The following is a 22,040-nucleotide window of genomic DNA, read 5'->3' as shown; positions in this document are numbered from 1 at the left end:
GAAAATTCGAATATCGTGCCTTTTTCTACTGACAAACTTGTTTGACCGGCTATACAAAGAAATTTTGACCTTTTTAATAATTCAGTAACTGACGACAGGGACGAAGCTATTACGTTAACATTTCTACGTATAGCTCTGTCACTCGTCAATTTAAGAGAGACTAGAGAGTTGGCAGGTTATTCCCACTAGTTACCACCAAGTTGTTACCAGTGGTAACTACTGGGAATTTTTTTCCCACCTTTTACCACTGGTAACAACTGGGAAAAAATATTTCCAGTAGTTCCCACCAACTCGGTTTAGTGGTAACGAAAGCCTAGCTAATTTAGAGGAACTTGCTTGCTCTGGACTCATGAATCTGTTTGGACTACACGCTGGCAACCAAACTTCCGACCATTGCGACTTTTTTAGGTTCCTAAACAGGGCTTATAATAATAATAATACAATTTCATATAAAAATAACCGGAACGCGGATCTATTTACGAACTCTAATTGATTAGTATGCAAAAATTACTGCACGGAATACAGGAAAAGGGACCTCTTCCCTAGTACAGCCAGCAGCAATAGGTAGTTGCTAAGCGGGCGAGGTGTTCACAATGATCTTGACGCACCTTGTAGAATAAGAGCGCGTCGTGGTATTTTTGAACACCTCGCCCGCTTAGCAACCTGCTGCTGACTGTACTAGCTAGTTATTTTCTCATTTATTTTAGTAGGGATAGTGGGAGATCTATAGAAATATGAGTTATCATACCCACATGTTTTCAACGGACTACCTACAACGGGAGAAAGTTTAGGCGGGAACTAAAGTGGTATTGTTGAAAGAAAATAAATTAATTCAGTCAATGACAAAGCTTTATTTCACCTGTTAAACAAGTTAAGTTATATTAATTTGGAATGAACAGTGAACAGGCAGTGTCGGTTATTACATGCCACCTCTCAATCTAAGTACAAGATGAAGGGTGGACTCCTTTTGGATATTGTAGTCGGAGAGCGTGCGGCCATCTTCCAATTGTTTACCAGCGAAGATGAGACGTTGCTGATCTGGGGGGATACCTTCCTTATCCTGGATCTTGGCCTTTACATTTTCGATAGTGTCTGAAGGCTCAACCTCTAAGGTGATAGTTTTGCCAGTCAGGGTCTTGACAAAGATCTGCATACCACCACGCAGACGCAGAACTAAATGCAAGGTGGATTCCTTCTGGATGTTGTAGTCGGATAGGGTGCGTCCATCCTCAAGCTGCTTGCCTGCAAAGATCAACCTCTGCTGGTCTGGGGGGATACCTTCCTTATCCTGGATCTTGGCTTTAACATTCTCAATAGTATCTGAAGGCTCAACTTCAAGTGTGATGGTCTTGCCAGTCAGGGTCTTGACAAAGATCTGCATACCACCACGGAGACGCAGTACTAAGTGGAGGGTGGATTCTTTCTGAATATTGTAGTCGGAGAGAGTGCGGCCATCTTCCAATTGTTTACCAGCGAAGATGAGACGTTGCTGGTCTGGGGGAATGCCTTCCTTGTCTTGGATTTTGGCTTTTACGTTTTCAATTGTATCCGAAGGCTCAACTTCTAAGGTGATAGTCTTGCCAGTCAGGGTCTTGACAAAGATCTGCATACCACCACGCAGACGCAGTACTAAGTGGAGGGTAGATTCTTTCTGGATATTGTAGTCGGAGAGAGTGCGGCCATCTTCCAATTGTTTACCGGCGAAGATAAGACGTTGCTGGTCTGGGGGAATGCCTTCCTTGTCTTGAATTTTGGCTTTTACGTTTTCAATTGTATCCGAAGGCTCAACCTCTAAGGTGATAGTTTTGCCAGTCAGGGTCTTGACAAAGATCTGCATACCACCACGCAGACGCAGAACTAAATGCAAGGTGGATTCCTTCTGGATGTTGTAGTCGGATAGGGTGCGTCCATCCTCAAGCTGCTTGCCTGCAAAGATCAACCTCTGCTGGTCTGGGGGGATACCTTCCTTATCCTGGATCTTGGCTTTAACATTCTCAATAGTATCTGAAGGCTCAACTTCAAGTGTGATGGTCTTGCCAGTCAGGGTCTTGACAAAGATCTGCATACCACCACGGAGACGCAGTACTAAGTGGAGGGTGGATTCTTTCTGAATATTGTAGTCGGAGAGAGTGCGGCCATCTTCCAATTGTTTACCAGCGAAGATGAGACGTTGCTGGTCTGGGGGAATGCCTTCCTTGTCTTGGATTTTGGCTTTTACGTTTTCAATTGTATCCGAAGGCTCAACTTCTAAGGTGATAGTCTTGCCAGTCAGGGTCTTGACAAAGATCTGCATACCACCACGCAGACGCAGTACTAAGTGGAGGGTAGATTCTTTCTGGATATTGTAGTCGGAGAGAGTGCGGCCATCTTCCAATTGTTTACCGGCGAAGATAAGACGTTGCTGGTCTGGGGGAATGCCTTCCTTGTCTTGAATTTTGGCTTTTACGTTTTCAATTGTATCCGAAGGCTCAACTTCTAAGGTGATAGTCTTGCCAGTCAGGGTCTTTACAAAGATCTGCATACCACCACGAAGACGCAGTACTAAGTGGAGGGTGGATTCCTTCTGGATGTTGTAGTCAGATAGGGTGCGTCCATCCTCGAGCTGCTTGCCTGCAAAGATCAACCTCTGCTGGTCTGGGGGGATACCCTCTTTGTCTTGAATTTTAGCCTTGACATTCTCAATTGTATCTGAAGGCTCCACTTCAAGGGTGATGGTCTTGCCAGTCAGGGTCTTTACAAAGATCTGCATACCACCACGAAGACGCAGAACTAAATGCAAGGTGGATTCCTTCTGGATATTGTAGTCTGACAGCGTGCGGCCATCTTCCAATTGTTTACCAGCGAAAATGAGACGTTGCTGGTCTGGGGGAATACCCTCTTTGTCTTGAATTTTAGCCTTAACATTTTCTATTGTGTCTGAAGGCTCAACTTCAAGAGTGATTGTTTTACCGGTCAAGGTCTTCACAAAAATCTGCATACCACCACGGAGACGAAGTACCAAGTGGAGAGTGGATTCTTTCTGGATGTTGTAATCTGAGAGGGTGCGGCCATCTTCCAACTGCTTGCCTGCAAAGATCAGTCTCTGCTGGTCTGGCGGGATACCTTCCTTATCTTGGATCTTGGCTTTAACATTCTCAATAGTATCCGAAGGCTCAACCTCAAGGGTGATGGTTTTGCCAGTCAGAGTCTTTACAAAGATCTGCATACCGCCGCGCAGACGTAGTACCAAGTGGAGGGTAGATTCTTTCTGGATGTTGTAGTCAGAGAGTGTGCGGCCGTCTTCCAGCTGCTTACCAGCGAAGATGAGACGCTGCTGATCTGGGGGGATACCCTCTTTGTCCTGAATCTTGGCTTTCACGTTCTCAATAGTATCTGAAGGCTCAACTTCTAAGGTGATGGTTTTACCCGTCAACGTCTTCACAAAGATCTGCATTTTGTCCTATAACAAAAAAAACAAGTTTAAAATAATGATTGCAACACAACAGCCAAGACTTGGTTAAGCTTTGGTTTCCTCCGAAAGCGGTGCCGTCATATAGCGGCCGTCTCCATACAAATACTACGACATCCATATATTTAGCCGTATTATTTAGTATGGAGACGGCCGCTATATGACGGCACCGCTATCCTAGGAAAACCGATCCTTAGGCCCTAGCCTAGTGCCCCTAGTAATTTAGCAATATCCTTTAACTAGTCTACCGCCCCAGCTAGGCACGGGTTAGACAAAACCTTAACAAACTATACACCTAAACCTTCCTCAAGAATCAATCTATTGATAGGTGAAAATCACATGAAAATCCTAGTTTTCGAGTTCATCGCGAACATACATACACACATAGACAAACGCGGCGGAGAACTTTGAAAAATCACAAAAGGCTTTCGTTAACATGACACACATACTTAGTTTTAAATTGAATTTAGAGTCTATACATCTAGGACAATGGGCAGGTCATCAGTAAATTCAATTAGGTCACGGCAAAATACCCACGTATGGCTTCCTGTTAGAAACATGACGCAACTAAATCTCAGAATTGCATTTATCTTGTGAAACCATAATATTAGCTTAGCAATATCACTGCTTTCCAATCCAGTTTAGCAATGAATGACAGAACAAAATAATTCGCGTAAAATTTCATTTCTCTGTTAGTCTTCACTTCAAAATGGCGGATAGGAAATATCAGCAATCTATCTCGACGTTACGTGACTTGATGGAACAAACTCTGTAATTTACAACAACTTGCCCAATTTTAAAACAAATATGATGTACTCACCTAGTCACTAGAATTTTTCTTAATAAAACACAATAATTATTATCTTCAACAAACAACTCTGAAGAGTCACACGCTAGTAAAGTTCCTTTTTCGAGATTTCGCTTTGAAATGCGTCGGCCAATAAGCGGCGGCCCCTTTTTATAGACAACGACAGCGCAATCAATTTTTCACCCGAGGCGACACGACAAAACACGAGGTTATCCGAGTTTAAAATGTGTTTCTTTCTATCGCCATATACTGAGGTGAGACAGAACTATGAATATTTCTAGAACGCATGCGTCAAAGTCGGCTGATCCAAATTTCTTTGTGACGTCATGAGGGTTATTGATCAAAACAAACAAAGATGAAATGATAATATTTAATAAGTAGGTTTGCAGACAATAACATTGATATTTCAAAAAAAATCTAGTAGATCACGCTAATCTATATAGGTAATTAGAACAAAATCGACGCCCAGTAAAAATAAAAATGACTAGCTTTGCATTAGTCTTAAGTTTATCCTTTCGTATGTATTTGTTGTACAAATCGATAAATACAACTAATACTTAATACTCTGGCCTAAACCCCAAACCAAACTACTTAATAATAACAACTGAAGATTGGCGACTTAGGTACCTACCTAATTAACTGACCATTTGTAAAACTAACGTCTGTTTAATGTTCAGTTCAAGTGTTGATGATAAGATAATTATTTTTAGTTAGATATCCACAAGTCTTACAGAGTCGACATTCTGTTCATGAGGGATTTAATAATAGCTAAATACCTAGTTGACCTGGACCGGACCATTCTGTCTAGTTCAGTAACCGCAGTCGATATACGTACGTACTTAGGTAGGTATCTACTTTTTCTTTTATAATTAGGAAGGCATTTACGCAGTCGCGTAAAAATAGGTGACTGCGAAGTGCGACATTGGCTTTCTACGAAGTAGTGAATAATTCTCATAATGGTGTCGTTGGAAGGCCACGTTTCTAGCCGTTTATAACTGTTTAATTTTACTAACAAACACACTGATCATCGGTAGACCTTCTCCCGTTGTCATAAGATTTACAAATGGACACTCAACTGGCTTCATGCTGGTGGTCCACTAATCATTCTAATACGTAGATATCTACGTATTAGAATGTCCAACTACGCATTTGTTGATGTTGATGCTCTGCTGGTTGTCCTTTATCAGGAACAAGCGGAAGGAAATTCAGAATGTACCTACATTGTAGGTACATTACATACAATTAGGTCCTACAAGCAAAGACGATATTATAGGATACCTACCTACAATATCGTCCTTGCTACAAGCTTATAAAGGACAGATCGTAATTATTGAAACACTTGGAATTAACAAACAAACCATTTTATTGATTACATCCTAACTATTTACATTATTTAACAACAAATAACATCATGGCAGTATATTTATGTTTTCTTAACCTGAGTATCAATGGTATCAGGTTCCCAGGGACGTGGGCCTCGTTTATTTTCCCAGTTATCTATATCCAGCTTCTGTATTTCATCATAAGTGCCCTCGAGGGTCACATCCTTGGCTTTATTTAGGCCCATCTTCTCTGCCTCAGCTTTGCTCACTCCTTTTACTTGAGAGAACTGATACCTAGAAAAAAAGAGTTACATTTTAATTCTTCAGCACACCTGTTAATTTAATACCTAACTGAGATTAAATGTTACAAAATAGGGTTCTTCCCTTTATATTTATAAACTAATCTAGAAAATTCACCTAAACTGACTGTATAGGAAGAAAACATTGTGCAATCATTTCCAAGACTTGGTATGAGTCATCTCATTTTTATGTAAAACAAGTACCTAATATTGATAGCTAGCGGCGCGTCAAACATATCCATAGGCAAGCCGGGGCTAATTTGGCTTACATATTTCCTTTACAACTCTGCTCAAATGTCCAAAACAGGCAAGCCGGTGGGAATCGGCTTTTATGGACGTGCCACCACTGCATATTAAACATATTTACTTAAAATTTGAAAAAAGATCTGGACATGAATATCCTAATTTTTTAAAACCTCAGGATAAAAACATTTAGCAAAATCAATACTTAGTTCAAAATAAATGCTTAATCTCATCATTTCAGTCTGCAAAGAATCACAGCCTACAGTTTTGAAGTTGATTTAATTCAAGGATAACAGTACAGCAGTAGCAGGACAGCAGGGTGTATTCCCATTGGTCTATCCGGGCATGGTGTTTTTTTATATATCATTCCTATTTGTCCCCGCTTCATGTATGTCAGTGGTCCCATGGGACGGGAGATACACCAAAAGCAGCAGTATACAAGCTAATAAAGTTACTGAAATTTAGGATTTTTTTTGATATCTTTGTTTCATTTTGGATACATCCTCAAGTTAAAAAAATATATATTTCACAATAATTAACAGTGTAGTTGACGAAGTATAATTTGCACTGATTCACCACACAAGTGGTTCGAAAGATCGGTGCAGATTATATTTCGTTAACTGTAATACAGTTTTTTTTATAAATATGAGTTTAAAACAAATAAAATAAGGGAGTGGATTGTGCTGATAAAGTGGATGACTACAAAATGTTTATCAGTTGGGAAATCCCTCCTTTTGAGTTCTCAAGTCATACTTAAGAGACTTTGGGACAATTTACCAGAAAACATATGACTAATTTTAATACTAATGCCAGTTGAGCTAGTTCGTCACAATTTTTTTATGCATTTAATTTACAACATTCTTTGAAATGATTTAAAATAAATAATGTATGAGATCTGGCTGCATATTTGAATCCGTGTTTTATTTAGCTAGCATATTAAATATTTTCAGACGATGGATAAAAAATACTGTGTATTTAACCTGATTTGGGTCCATTCTCTTAATCCGAAAGATCCTCCTACAACAAACAATATAAATGGCACCCCATATTTAAACGACTTGCGTTTACTCAGAATATAAAAAGAATTGCGTATTGATGTCAATTGTTCAAATATATTTCCCAATTTGACTGGCATTTTATATTTTTTCTTGAGGAACAAAGAACAAATATTTTATTTTGAGATTATAATGACAGCTGTCACTATGCTGTCAATTTGTTATAACAAAAGTTATTTAAGCTAACGTTAAAACGGTCGCAATATTATTCTTTTTTATATACCGGTTTTAGGGCATCACTAACTATCATGCTTTTCGTTGTCTGTGGTACACCAAATAATTTTATAAAATGGCGGACTGTTACGAGTGACGTATGTGTTGTGTGTTTACTTACTTTACGGGTTTCATAATTATGTGCTGTGATTTGATTGTGAAGTGAGGACTATTTGTCAACAATTTTATCTTATCTTGTGGGTGTTTTTGGTAAGTGTTTAAATCAAATTCTACTTTTAATCAGTTTATTTCGTATGCGTAAAATATGTCACGGCAGCCTTAGGCACAGTAGGCGGATAAAATAATTTTCCTCGGTAGATAATAACGCTAAACTCTCAGATGTTTTGTTTTATGTAAAATGAGTCTATCCATGATTCGTAGTTGTATGAGAATACATCAGTCTTTTACCTAACTTAGCTAAGTACTGCAATGATGATGTATGTATTAAAAACTGGGGTTTTGAGGTTGGTTGTATGTACGGCAATAAACTTATTTTACATGCTAAAGACACAAGCGTTATTATTTAACTTACTTATTTTCAATATTTACAATCATGTTCACCAAGGTAGACATTGCCTTACAAGGTTTTTTCCTTATAATAAGTGGACAAGTAGACATCATAGAAATTGATTTAACTTTAAGTTGTTCTACAATCTCAGAACTAAACTGCAGCATTGGCCTTTTGAGAGTTTTGGTCAATAAATACAGTATGAGTAAATAATACTTAATCATGTATAATCCAATTGCTTAGGTAATCTCTATTATAAAATACTAAGCATTAATGTTAGTGTCAAAGTAGTTTGTAACAAGATCATACTGGAACTTGAATTCTTTATGCAATTTTCACCATATTCAAAATTTCCAAAAAACGAAATGACAAAAATTGTAGTTATATAATTACTGAACCTGCTCATAACTTTTTACAAGAATCGGTTGATAAGTGCGACCTGCAGAGGAGAACATCTGGACATACAAAAGTATTTTCGCCCAAGCTGAATGGAGACCTTCTCTGATGCTTGGTTTAAAGCAGGGATGTTGCGGATGCAGATTTTTTCACATCCGCGGATGCGGATGCGGATGCGGATTTTTAAAGGCTCACATCCGCGGATGCGGATGCGGATGCGGATGTCAAGATTAGGTACTTAGAAAACGTCAAATATTACATTTTTAGTATTTTTTTATTAAAAAAACCAAACGTTTAGTATTTGAGCAATAATATAGGTGCGTTATATTTAATAAACAGTAACTTCGCCGACTTTTCTAGATCTAGACGATTTCGTTATAGGTAATGACGAAATTACCTAGCACTTGCGCCGCCGCTATGACGTCCCTGTACCGACTTGTTCGACATCCGCATCCGCATAAGCTCCGCATCGATTTTATGCGGATGCGGATGCGGATGCGGATGTTGAAAATAATGCGGATGTTCCGCGGTTGCGGATGCGGATGCGGATGTTCGCAACATCCCTGGTTTAAAGTACTAGGCATTAATGTTAGTGTCACAAGTGGTTGGCAATACGAGTATATTATAGATAGTATAAGACATTTCAATATTTGTATAAGTTGTGTGTCACAACCACAACATATTGCCCCACCATGACTTACTTACAACAAAGCTTAGAAATTCTCATTTAATAGCATGGACAATGACACTTACTTATTTTTGTGGATAGAAACTGAATCTTGTGTTTTTCGAAACACTTTACCAGAAGAAAGATGATTTTGTTATTATCATGTTAAACATGACAAGACAATGCAGAATGCTCAAAAATATTACTATTGAAATACAACTACATTTTATTTATTATGATGTTGATATATTTTTTGCCAGAACTAGGTGTAAACAAGTCTATTAACAATTAGTTTATTGGTTACATTCATTCAAGTTTGTTTATGACCAGACATGATGGAAATTAAGCAGCAGAGCATGTCTGTTTATTTAAATTAAAGAAACATATAGAGAACAACATCTAACAGGCGGTCTAGCATGAGTTGCATTCTCGTGCGTGACTCCATACATCTGGCGCGACTTCAAGTATGGAGTCGCGCGCGAGAACGCAACTTATGCTAGACCGTCTGTTATTGTTTCTTAATTTTAAATTGTTTAGACCTATATTACTGTTAATCACAAGTATGGATCATAATTGGAGCTAATTTTAAGAAAGGGATCATAAAAAATAGTCACTGATGTTTTTTTCTTTCTCTAAAAACATTCATATAATTTTGAGGATGGATGAGGATGGATGGGTGAATAAAATTAAATTTAAATAGTTAAATAAAATTTAACACAATCCCTTTGTGCATCAAATTTAACATTAAAGCAGAAAGACGAAAACATTGTAGTTTTCTAATTTTATACACCTACAAAAAAAACCTTTACTACAATTAGAATGAGATGAGAGTGTATTATATATTAAACCTCAATACACCACTTGGTACAAACTTTACCTCAAATGAAATTTTATGTATTTTGGATAACATGTATACTACAAATACACAGACAGTAACGACACACTGTGCTAAAAGTAAAAACTAGTTTAATTGAAACTTAGTGAACAATTTTCTCAATAATGCATTTCAGCTATTGTTTACTTTTTACTTCAAATTTCTACAATGTGGGAATGGAAACTATGCTATAGTATACTGGCATTGTGTTACTAATATGAAAACTAGTTGCCACTTTTTTTGTCTAGAACAATGCTATTGATAAATTTTTGTTTTGAAATGACAACTTTGGTTTACATACTTAATATCCCAAGAACTTGTCACTCAGAAGACAACTGAATGGATATTTTTGTGATTAACACTGGCTGCTTGCTAATGAATGCTGTTCTGCTTTTTTTTTATTAATTATATAAACTCAACCTATGTAATTGTAGTAAATGGGTGAATCAACTTTTTCTTGTCACTCGTTGCCATGGTTACGTTCCCCTGGGTAACTCTTTAAAACCAAATTTTTAGGCATTTAAATTCTCCAAACACGCTTTTTTGTGAAACTTATAAACCCTTTCCATATAGAGGGTCGTCTACCAAGAGTGTCAGAAGAAGGTGGTGGACAATGTCTTCTAACAAATTATGCTACTATTGTCTCTTGGCTGACCGGACAGAATAACAACAAGAAATAGTTGATCCACCTAAATAATAACAACTTCCACTGACAATTTTAGATTTACAGCATGAAACTAAGTCTGCAATGCACCAATGCTAATTTATGTTTCCACAGCAACTGCCCAAACGGAATAGCTATTAATAAACTGCAGTCTGGTTTAAATTTAGAGTAGGTACAGGGCTTTTATTATCACCAACCCAGACGACTATTGGACTATTCTAACCAATACAAGCATGAGCTACGTTATGTCCGAATACGCGTAGTTATTATAGTTTATGTCCAGATGTCGGCAAACCGTGGTTCGCGAGCCACATGCGGCTCTTAAGTGGTGATTTCTAACGCAGGCTCTTCTAAAGTTAGCCGTCAGGGGGCGATTGGAATAATACGGGGGGCACGCGCCCGCTGAGTCACCGATGTCATTGATCATGTTAGATGGACGGCCCCTACCTGCCTACGCCGCTCCTGGGTAACGAGATCGTGATTAAATCGGACCAACCATTTAAATATGCGAAACTTAATTTAGATGCTAACGAAGTAGGTACGCCGTTTTGGATTGTCATGACCAATATATGACTTGTATAAGTGATCACGATTTTCAGTGTGAACCACGGTTTCGCTATGTTGTTTTTATACAGTCCAACCAATCGAAGTGTTTAAAATTCGGATTAATTCTCTACGAAATAAAGTCGTGTGGAGAAAAAACATTTTAATTAGATACTGTAGTTAGCTACTTTTACTGCTAATAGTACCTACAATACCTACATGTTTCGCCCAAATAAGGTTTTCTCTTTATATCCGATTTTATTTGGATTATTTCATAACAACAACTAGACTAGAGGACTAGAAAAACTCGATTAACCTAATTCAAATGAATTGGCAATTTGGTACCATTTGTATAATTTAATAAGTTAATAGAATCAAACAAAATTAACGCACTTTGAAAGTAATGATTATTTCTATCAATTAAGTAAATTCGCGCTTATATTGGTTGTCTTTTCTACTTTGTTTGTAAGTTGGCATTGTATTACATATTAAATATTTAAAGTACGAACGTCCTTGGCGACGTTGCGGGCTCATGATAAAACAATTAGCCGTCATCCAATGTTGACGCGGCGCGGGCGCGGCGATGACATCACCGGCCCCCGGCCTGCGGCCTGGGCCGTTCCCATAGGTCGATAAGTCGAGTTTTAGGGACTAGGGACCAGTGTAACGTGACCTCGAGCACCGTAACAAGTTAACAAGTCAGTATTGCAGTCCCTCTATTACTGAAAGACACTCAAGCAAAAGCTGTAGCACAGTTACACATTAGAACTCAAAAGCCTCATTCAAGTGTCACGTGGTGTCCTCACACCATAGGACTATATTCTGAACGTCGTACCCAAAATTACGCTTTAAATAGAGTTAGACCAAGAAAAGTCTGCAGCGATTTTGATAGCCCACGCAGTGCAAGTGTCATTTTAAACGTCAAACTTCTATGACTTTATAACGTGTAAATAACACTTGCACTGTGTGGGCTATCAAAATCGCTGCAGACTTTTCTTGCTCTAACTCTAAAGACCTACAGGTGTATTATCATTTATCAGTTATCGTAAATGACATGCCATGAATTCATGATTTAGCTCTCGTCTCGAAGTTTGCTGTATCACGTCAGCGTGATAGGCACGACCATAGTAAACTTGCTGATACAACTTCAGCAGCGAAGACGCAGGAGGAAGCATACTTAAATTGACCGTTGTTAGTCCTTGTCTCATTTAAAATATTTTTTTCATCAGTTTCAGTTACCTAACTGTGTTGACGATGCTACAATTCAATTATATGAGAGAATACGCACAGACCGCAAAGTAACAAACCTCAAAGCCCAGTTATACTGGTAAGTTGAGGGTGTTGGGAATATCTGCCCTGCCCGTGTTTCATGAGTACGGTCCCCTCCATGGAAAGAGCATTTGCTAATTGCGCCGTTCGTCTATAGCTACTACCTACCGATATGACTATAAGTAATAGGTATTTTTATAAAGTTATTCATTGACATTTGCATAGTGGTGCGGTGCGTAGTGCGTTCTTAGTTCTACGTCGTATGCATTATATGCATAACAACTGCTACTAACTGCCATATATTTGAAATCGCTCTTGTCTTCGTCCCATTTTTCTTAAAATTCTGTCGCCTGTTTATTGATTACTAGCTGAACGTATAACATCCATAACATTTGCCTTACGAAAGACTTAAAATACCATTTTCTAACCTTATCACGTCGAAATAAGGTTTATAACAATGGCCAATTAAAATTGCTCTTTGTCTTAGCCATTAATGCAAGCCTAATTCATGCATGAGGGAACTACGCTATTAGTCATTTGGGAATGCCTTTTTCGGGCTTTTGCCATTTTGCCCCTCCGTCCCCATAGTACCGTTTGTGAACGAACGGGAATAGGTAGGGTGCTCTTTTAGGCTAATATTATGCTATTTTTAATATTGAAACAAGCGTACACCGCAGGGGCCTTGTTATTTTAATCAAACGGACACCAGGATATGGGCGTTTGCAATTTTTAAAGTTGCAGTTGCAACACGTATGTGTTGCTGTATTTAGTATCTAAATAAATACATAGTCATATGCTTCGCTGTATTGACAGTTTAAAATGAGAAATACATGAAGACAGTGCATCATCAAAAGCTAAAACTAACCAAAACAAAATGCGTATTTAGCTGTCGCTACCTTGAGACTCAGGACCTTGATTAGCTCAGGACCGGGACAAGTGGCGTACTAGAAGCATAGAAGGTAGGATCCTGTAGAAGTGGTATACGCGTGCCTCCGTGATGGACAAAACATACGCAATGCGACACTGATTGGTCGAATTTATTTGTTGCCCACCATAATCCATAATAATTTACGGTGGGGAATAAAAAAAAATGTGGGACTGTGACAAGGACAAACAATAATAGCGCTTTCGCTGCTACTCCTACTGAAAGATACATAAGTAACATAAGACTATCCCGTTTGGTCATTTCCTTCCACCCCTCATGCCCGATCCAGTTAAAATACTAGATTCGTAACTAGAAGAGAGGGCTATGCTTAGCAGTGGGCGATAAAGGGCTGATATGATGATGAAGACCTTGAGACGCGCTTTAACGCAGATAATGTATGAAATTTGTCATTCATTATACGTAATAATAACATGACAGATGTATACAGAATATTCAATTCAGCTTTGCCCTACGCCTACTCCATAATAAAGTAACTTAACTAGTTGCTTTTCCACTAAGGCTTGCCGCAGTATTTCCAAGTGCGACGATTATTAATCGCTTTTCCGCGCTAAGCGAGTGATGCCTCAGATCGCCCCTCATACTCATTTGATGGGAAGCGGGTCACGGCCTGCCACTTCGCTTCAACTGGTCGACATTTTTACTAACGCTCAATATATAACGATTTAGCAATCGCGAGCATCTAATTAGATGATGTTTATGTAAACAAAATCAAGCTAAGCTAGATTCAAGCGAAGAAAAAGTGAGTGTATTTTTTTGTCGTAACTTAACTGGGTACCTCTAAAAACCTGCATGCCGATGCAGAGTTTTTAGAGGTACCGGAGTTTCACCACTTTCTGATAGAAATAAGACTTGGTTACGAAGGAGTTCGTTACGTCTAAAAGAAACATAAAAGAAGCTTTGTAGAGCTATCCGAGGGAAACCTAAGTAAAATCGGGGTACTTTGCAAATCAGAGTAACGTATGGGTCGCGAAATCTTATTAGAGTCAACGCTAACACCGTATACGGCGTTATAGCTCTTTCACAATCAACTAATTCGAGATAGATGAGGTAAACAAAAAAATCGCGGCAGAATAATTTGCTAGGTACATTTATGCAACATTAACCGCGATGGAAATAATTGCAGCAATACCTGGCAATAGTTTCAAATGTTTCAATACTTGACTGGGAGCGCTATGCTAACTAATTGTAACAATACATTCTATGTCAACTGAGAGAGGAACCTAGTTTTCGACGTCGGAAACCTTTGGAACTATGTGCAATCGAAGATCACGCGTATTTTAAATTTGATAAGATAACAAATTTAAATAAGATCCTAGGGATAGTTATGTATATGACTATGTATTAACAGTATAAGTGTTTTGGCATATCTAGAGCTGTAAACTTATACTTGTGTTTATTTAAAAAATAAAAAATTTAATGAACGAATATTGTAGAAACATTTTAGATTTTAAATGTTATGAATATGAATGCGATACATCGTTAATTTTGCGAATTTAGTTACAATACGTTATTAATATGTTACATAATAAGATTATCCAGAAACAATCAGTTCGGCAAAGTCGAAAGTGGTGCGTTATGTGTTTTTAGAATGCAGTCGTCACGGGGCCCTGCGTCGTTGACGCTGCTGTACCTCTCACGCTCCAGTTATCGCCAAATGTACCTAACATACCATTAATTATAGTAATTGTGTGCGAACTGACGTGCAGTACACACACACGACATGTTTAGCTTTTGCTACACACTGCATTAACCCTTTACCAGACTGAGGGAGATATATTTCTCGCATACGGCACTGCAACTTGAAATTTGTGTTCTATAATTATATTCCATGAGCGAGACTGACATTTGATTATTATTTTTGACCTGTCGGCCTGATGAAGGGTTCATTATACGAGGTACGAGGAAAACGCGATTTTCAGACAATTTGTTTCGTTACACACAACAGTCATTGTTTGCTGTTATTTTTATGTATGACTCAGTGAATAATACGACAAGCATTCAGACTGTGAACATCTCATTCGCAATTCGACAGTCGACAGTTTAGAAGCTAGATGTACGCAGTTAATATTTTGTATGTAATTTGATATGCTCCAGGGGCGTAGCTAGAAGCTAGAGTCATACGTCCTGATGCCTCTTACTATTGATCTGGTTTCCAGAAAGTTGACCCCGTCAATGTCGGAGCAACGCAGGACCTTGATGGGTAGCATACCTGTAGAAGCTCTTATGTTTACAATAGGTAATTAAGAAAATGTTATACATCTTAGTGTCAATTACCAGGTCCATACATTCCCCCTTGTTCCTTTTCCAACAGTAGCGATTTCTCAGCTCTTAATCGGCCCCGATCGCAAGCACGTGGCGCGTGCACTCGTGTCGATTACACACTTTACTCAGTGTTTCCTGCGGACTTCGCCCGATCGGCTTGCGGTAACTCAACACCCAGGAAACTGTCTCACATCCATTATATCTACACGTAAACACCTAATGAACCAACCTTTGTGTTCGAATGTTATAATTTGATCCTGTAAGCGTGAACCGGTAATGGTGCTCCAGTGAAGTCTAGTGCATCCTCCTGCTACGCTCACTGGGTATCACAGCATAGATGCCCACGCAATACAATATATGTTCTGCGTCGGTCCATTTTAATCCTCAACGAAAACTAAGGGCCCTTTATTTGTTTGTTTTGTTTACGTGTCTATTTGTAACAATTATTGTATCTGTCTGTGGCTCTGCAATGGATGAACATATTTTGAGTTTGTGTGTGTGATTTAATTACTTTAATTTGGTATGATTGAAGGAAATCCTTTCAGCCATTGGCAGATAATCAGATCTTTTTGTCTTGTACATAGTGCTCAACATATTCTGACTAGAATTGTCTTAATGTATATAACACACAAATCATTATGTAAATTAAGTTGGCTTCCTCCAATGTAACACAATTATACTTAATTCAACTTTGACAATTTAACATGAAAACCCAACAAGGTTTCCTTATGATTACGAGCTTGATGTATTAATATTTATTATGCATTTGTCCGAACGTGTAGGTATTACAGGCCCCTATTTCACCACGGCGACAGGTGCGACAATTCGACAAATGTTACTGTTGCTCACTCACTCACAGGCATCCATGCGCTACGGTTACCGCGTACCATCGGGCGGGTCGTATTCCTGTTTGCCACCATCATTGTATTATTTAAAAAAAAACTTTATTATATCGGCAAAAAACAGGTATTTCTCTTTCGAAGTTTATGATGATGATGATGACAATTGTCACACGATAGAATTTCGGTAATTCTTGACACGAAATGGGTTCTGTGTCGGAATTTCGTGACAATTGTCGTGTTTCTTGTGACAATTGTCATTAGCTTCGCAAAATAAGTACTTATTTAGTGGCGATATAATGGAGTTTTTTTTTAATTAATATGTTGGTGGCAAACAAGTACACCGCCCGTCCGATGGTAAGCGGTTACCGTAGTTTATGGAGGCCTGTGATGTCAGTAACAGTGATGTCGACAATTTTCGCACCTGTCACCGTGGTGAAATAGGGGCCAGGAGTTACACGTGACAGTCGACATATTGGAACGACATTAAATTAGTCGTTAAGTATTCAACGTGTAACTTCACGGCCTTCAAGATTCGATTACGCAGTTGAGACAAACGACATGGATGTAGACGATCGTTTGTAATATCTTTGCTAATAGGGAAAATCGTCGGTCCGTGATCGCAACCTCCCGCCCACTGACAGTTTGCGATCGGCGGGCGCGTTGTCAGCACGCCGCCGCCGCCGCCGCATATGCCTCGGTGCCTCGCGTGCTGCGCGCCAATGTTGTCATCGCCTCGCGGACACGAACGTCACGCCATAAATAAACAAAGTACATCGCCAGTGACTCACGGACACGGACAAGTGTGTAAACAATTTAGCGTTCTCATTACAAGTGCTTTCTTACATATCTAAGTTGAAATTCAGTGAAAATATAGCATTAATGGATGTTGACACTCTTATTTTGAGGTATGTATGGTGGAATTATAATGAGACCATTAGATTAGACTGAGGAATGTTGTTGCACAAACGACCACAGCAATGTTTTACCCAAGTCTGCATAAAATTTCACGTGCAGTTAAAATCAAATCATCTCTGAAATGGTTTTAAATTTAACCACGGTCATTAAGACGTTAACTACACACACATCTACTAGATTTTTGATTGATTGTATAAACTGGATCATAACCTAAGTACTCGTGCAGTAAAAAAATGTTAATTTGATAATAAAACATAAACTTCCGTAAACCAGTCCCGAAATAATCCACCAGGCTAGCATTCTTTGCGCGGCTTCAATCTTCTTAAGGCTCGAGGATTTAGAACTTAATCTCATGAGCTGCCAGTGTCATACAGGAATCCCGGAGATTAAACTTTTGTGTTACGTTTTTCTCACATCACAATTGTCGAGTCAGTCAACACTTGAAGAATACTCATAGGTTGTGGGCGTAAGTAACCTTGGAGAACTGACTGAACGGATCTTGAACTTCGCATTGCTTGGAGTTGGAAGTGTCAATTCTTACAGTACAAACAATAGTCATGCTGTGCTTTAAATCCATTTTTTTTCACTGGTCTTATGGTTTCAATATGTTTAAGTAGTTAAGGTACTCACCTTCTTTTAAAGGTGACCATATTGCATAGTTAAAGAAATTCAACATAGAACCGTTTGTGTTACCCTCATTGCAGTTCATTGACGACGTAACTAGTCTAGTATTAGTAGTATTTTTAAAGATGTCAACAGCTTTCTATCGCAATACCTCGCTGTTCGATTTTAAACACTTAGGTGTTATAAATAAGGTTTACATAATGTTAGTAAATGAAGTTAGCATATTTTCTGTCGAATATTGACATTCTCACTTAGGTATGTCAAATCGTTTTAAAATTCACACTGGATAACCAAGGTGAGAATCTTATACCAATGACGTTTAAATGACACTTAAAGCCTTGCTCCGACAGGAAAATGACCGGTAAGGTAGTAAAAACACGAATCAAACTAATAACAGTGGAAGTAATCTTGTATAGGGATTTTTTCTGACTCACTGCACTTTTCCTTCCAGGTTAGACCCAGCTTAAGTTATTTTAATGACAGCGTTTTACACAAAAATAAAACGCTAATTAAATAACTTACCATATTCGGAACCTAAAGTAATATATTGAACCTAAAGTAATATATTGAGAGTGGCAACACTGTAGTTAGTCGTATTGTCCTTTTCTAGCATATACGTCCATCTCTCTCCCACACCCCCACCACTTCAGGCAGTTGCGTTTGACAATTTTGACAGTTAGAAACAAACGCAAATTACCTCATTGTCTCAAAATTATACATATTTACACCAGGCAGGATTAAAACTTTAGGTTCCGAATATGGTAAGTTATTTAATTAGCGTTTTATTTTTGTGTAAAACGCTGTCATTAAACAACTGTACCGATATTCGGAACCTAAAGTAATATATTGAGACGTGTTTGTTATCGCCTGGTGGTGGGAAGACGCCAAGCCAATGTGATTATACATGTACTTACATATTATGTATATGTAATATTATTATATTAGGAGTGTTTAATTAATTAATTAATTATGTAGTACACCCTTTATTTTAATACATGTGAGGAGAGAGGTATTTAGTAAAGCATACAATTTTATATACCATTATATTATGATACTAACTTTCCATTTTATATACGTATTTAATGTAGGTACTTATAAATTTTCAACGAAAATAAGTGAGTCACCACAAGGGTGCTATAGTACTTAATTATATGTATGTGAGACTATGTAAAAGAAGATAAGTCAGTCTACTCTTCAGGGAGCATACAACATCTGTGATATGGAGTGATGTAATTAAAATATGAAAAGATAAAAATCATAAAGTACTCGAGTAGTTTTTATTTATAACTCCCAATTATTGACAAATTTGATAATAATTATCTAGTAAGGTAAGCAGTTGCAGGATATAACAAGGACAAGACCTTTCTTATTTCTAGAATCCCTCAGGATTAAGTAGACGAATATTTTAAATATTCGTTATATCACTATCACTACCCACAAAGTTAATATTGGGTAGGTACTTAATAAAATATCATAGGGAATACTTTTAATGATTTTACTGAATTCTTTTAATGACTGTGAGCCAGTGTGAGCTATTTATTTGGTTATAGCTATAAAATGCATTTAATCGTTTGTACGCTTTACTAACGCGAACGCGAGCTAATGGACCTAAACAAACCTTACTTAAAATTGTGAAGGTTACTTTGAGAGCTTAAGCCATATCATAATACTCATGTGGGCACTAGTTACGACGCTTTTTGGTGCTCTTGACGTTCAAATGGTAAATGTAGAATTGCCACAGAGCTTTATCAATGATATTTGTATAGGTGCAGCTCATTCTGCTTATGTTCATGTTTAGCTATCATCAAGTGACCTTAATTGTACTCATTATTGTCTATATATGCAGTATGAGTAGTTTACCTTATCTGGTGCCTACTAGTAGACATAAACTTGATTGTTTCTGAACGCTAAAGTGGCTTAATTTATGTAAACCATTCATAGACATAGCTTAATTCTGAATATTCAGTCTTCTCTTTCCAGATTAAGAATAAGGTACTTAATTCGAAACCTTAGCTCATCGCATATGTGTTTTTAACCAAAATGAAAATTTGTGTTTATTTTGTGATTTTACATTATTTGCAATAACTGTGCGGAACCATGGGGTCCCCGACCTTTTGCCGGGCACCCGTGGGCCCAAAGCCAACAGCGCAGATGCCGTTTAAGAGGAACCTCTATTTTATCCAATGCTAGGGTCAACACTTTGTCGAATATATTTGATATTTATGTATATTTATCCTCCTTATGACCTAAGGGTAGGTAATTGTAACTTTTTGATATCAAATATACGCAGAATAGTCAATTATTTTGTATTCTGAAGTGCATATAATATTACTGGATTTGGGCCAGTGTGCTTTTGTATACTATATCTCTGGCCTACTATATAGGCTAGTCTATTAACATCCCGCCTCCTGGAAGGCAGTATACAGACTTCTTAGATATATTCACGGTAGTGCTAAGAGTGTGGACCTGGTTTTCCGACACTTGACTGCATGAGATTATTTTTTCAGGTCTCGAGCAAGAAGGGTGCCTAGATAGGTTGAGGTCCTCAACTTGTGGATTTGGTAGGAGCAAGACACAGACGGGGTGTAAATTAGTTAATCCACCATGTTTCAAGAGATTCATGTGCATTCATGCCTTCAGGTTACACTGTAGAGACAGACTCTAGATATATTTCAATGATGAAAGGTTTGCGTTTCAAAATAGCTTCGCCTTTTCGCAAGGCGTGCTCCTGTTCCCCTATTTTATTGTGCAAAGCGAACAGTATCACAATGCTATAATTTTGTATAAATTGAGAACTAGAGGGTCATGCCCTAGACGTGACCGCCCAGAAACTGTGCTAGAACCGTTCGTACAAACCATTCAGTCACTATTTTTAAAAACCTTTTGTAGTGGGTACATTCCACGGTCTTAAATTTATTAAACGTGTAGTATCAAACTATGACAAGTCATGATAAGTGAAATAAGTGACAACAGTATCTGGTCCGTGCATAGAAGCACTTGCCCTTGAGGTTAGGGCATGGGTAGTTTATTATAAACTTAATCCGTGCATAGGAGCACTTACGATACAGGTGGTTTAAAACTTCCAGGGTCACAATACAGACACAAGGGTGTAAAATACATAATTCATAAACGCCCGTTAGGCCAGTTTTGTATATTTTATTTCAAACATGCTTGTGCAGCACCGCCAGCACATGATAATTTTCCTAATATACCATGGCAGTCAGGGATATAATAATTATGTAAAAAGGTAGGTAACCTTGGTCATGTCGTGTACATAGGTAGGTACTCGTAAACATGTTAACTGAAAGACAAGTGCTCTCCAGCCAAATATAATTTATGCAACTGTGAGCTGCTCTTACATTGGGATCATATGTATTTATTTCTAGTCTGTCATATTGTAGCAGGCCTAGACTTCAAAGGTTTGTAGATGTTTATAGGGCCGTTAAACGGACCCTTTGTACACCTTGAGCAGGCTGTTTGTTTCACACCATGGGTAATATATATTGTAAACATAGCTTATTTCAGAATGGAATCGTAAGCTCTGTCGTGTCGTGAGCTTACCGAGCCTGATTTAATTAGAGTCCACAGATTGTATGGACCTTGGAGGATTGACCACTCCTTATTCTAATTATCAATATTCTGCCTGGGCTTATAGTCGCAATTAGGTGACTAAATCTCTTAGTATTATCTATGCCACCCAAGTTATGAGGCTTAGCGTCTCCAGACCACAATTTTATATTAGGGTGCAAAGATTTTTTCCATCTTTAAAATAAAAATGAGTCGAGATAGGCCTGGAATCTTAGGTTTTTATTTTACCTATTATAATTTTAGAAATGTTATGTAAATGGAAAGCAGTTTTCACTTTTACCACAGTTAATTAGCCCAATTTCGGGTTTAGCCAATAGGGTGTTCGGGACCCTTGAAATAGATTGGTAAACAAAAATGAAAACTCTAATAACGAAGCCTTGCCTATTTCGACTGATTTTTACCCAAAACATTATTTTAAACCATTTTTACATTCTCTAAAAAGAGATATTTACAACTTAATCTTTGTAATATTTTTGTGATTGTGGTCTACTCGCACGCCTGTGTTATGACCATATCATTTATATTTCTGTGAATATGTCTGACGTGCCTTGCGC

The 22,040-nt window shown here is 38.0% G+C and overlaps 3 protein-coding genes across 4 annotated transcripts in view; 1 reads left to right on the top strand and 2 right to left on the bottom strand.

Moving 5' to 3' along the window:
• Window positions 1-4,425, bottom strand: part of LOC134656435 (polyubiquitin-C) — a 90,151-nt gene extending 85,726 nt beyond the window's left edge. The window contains exons 1-2 of one of the 2 annotated variants that reach the window (XM_063511966.1): window positions 4,269-4,425; window positions 885-3,439 (exon numbers count right to left, since the gene is read on the bottom strand). In XM_063511966.1, the coding sequence (XP_063368036.1) occupies window positions 920-3,433 (2,514 nt within the window). In that variant the 5' untranslated portion in view covers window positions 3,434-3,439; window positions 4,269-4,425 and the 3' untranslated portion in view covers window positions 885-919. Of the gene's footprint in view, window positions 1-831; window positions 3,440-4,268 lie in introns of those variants that run through there. The other variant, XM_063511965.1, reaches the window with a different exon arrangement.
• A 1,175-nt stretch (window positions 4,426-5,600) lies between these two features.
• Window positions 5,601-7,262, bottom strand: LOC134656441 (cytochrome c oxidase assembly protein COX16 homolog, mitochondrial). The gene is made up of 2 exons (XM_063511974.1): window positions 7,101-7,262; window positions 5,601-5,872 (listed from the first exon to the last, which is right to left on the bottom strand). The coding sequence occupies exons 1-2, from the start codon at window positions 7,253-7,255 to the stop codon at window positions 5,680-5,682; spliced, it is 348 nt and encodes a 115-aa protein (XP_063368044.1). The 5' UTR covers window positions 7,256-7,262; the 3' UTR covers window positions 5,601-5,679.
• Window positions 7,263-16,973: 9,711 nt separating this feature from the next.
• The window catches only part of LOC134656608 (tyrosine-protein kinase CSK), a 42,402-nt gene continuing 37,335 nt past the window's right edge, over window positions 16,974-22,040 (top strand). Inside the window, exon 1 of the mRNA XM_063512164.1 lies at window positions 16,974-17,264. The gene's annotated coding sequence lies outside the window, so the exon portion shown is untranslated. The remainder of the gene's footprint in view (window positions 17,265-22,040) is intronic.

Source organism: Cydia amplana, chromosome 18 (assembly GCF_948474715.1).
Source record: "Cydia amplana chromosome 18, ilCydAmpl1.1, whole genome shotgun sequence".
NCBI classification, from domain to species: domain Eukaryota; kingdom Metazoa; phylum Arthropoda; class Insecta; order Lepidoptera; family Tortricidae; genus Cydia; species Cydia amplana.
The sequence above is the reverse complement of the archived record's forward strand: the minus strand, read 5'-3'. Positions and strand labels throughout refer to the sequence as shown.

Excerpts from the sequence above, each read along its gene's own strand:
- LOC134656441 (XM_063511974.1), bottom strand. The coding sequence starts at position 7,255 with ATGCCAGTCAAATTGGGAAATATATTTGAACAATTGACATCAATACGC. Across the intron at positions 5,873-7,100 it reads AGAGAATGGACCCAAATCAG|GTATCAGTTCTCTCAAGTAA; the intron begins GTTAAATACACA and ends CTTTTTTTCTAG.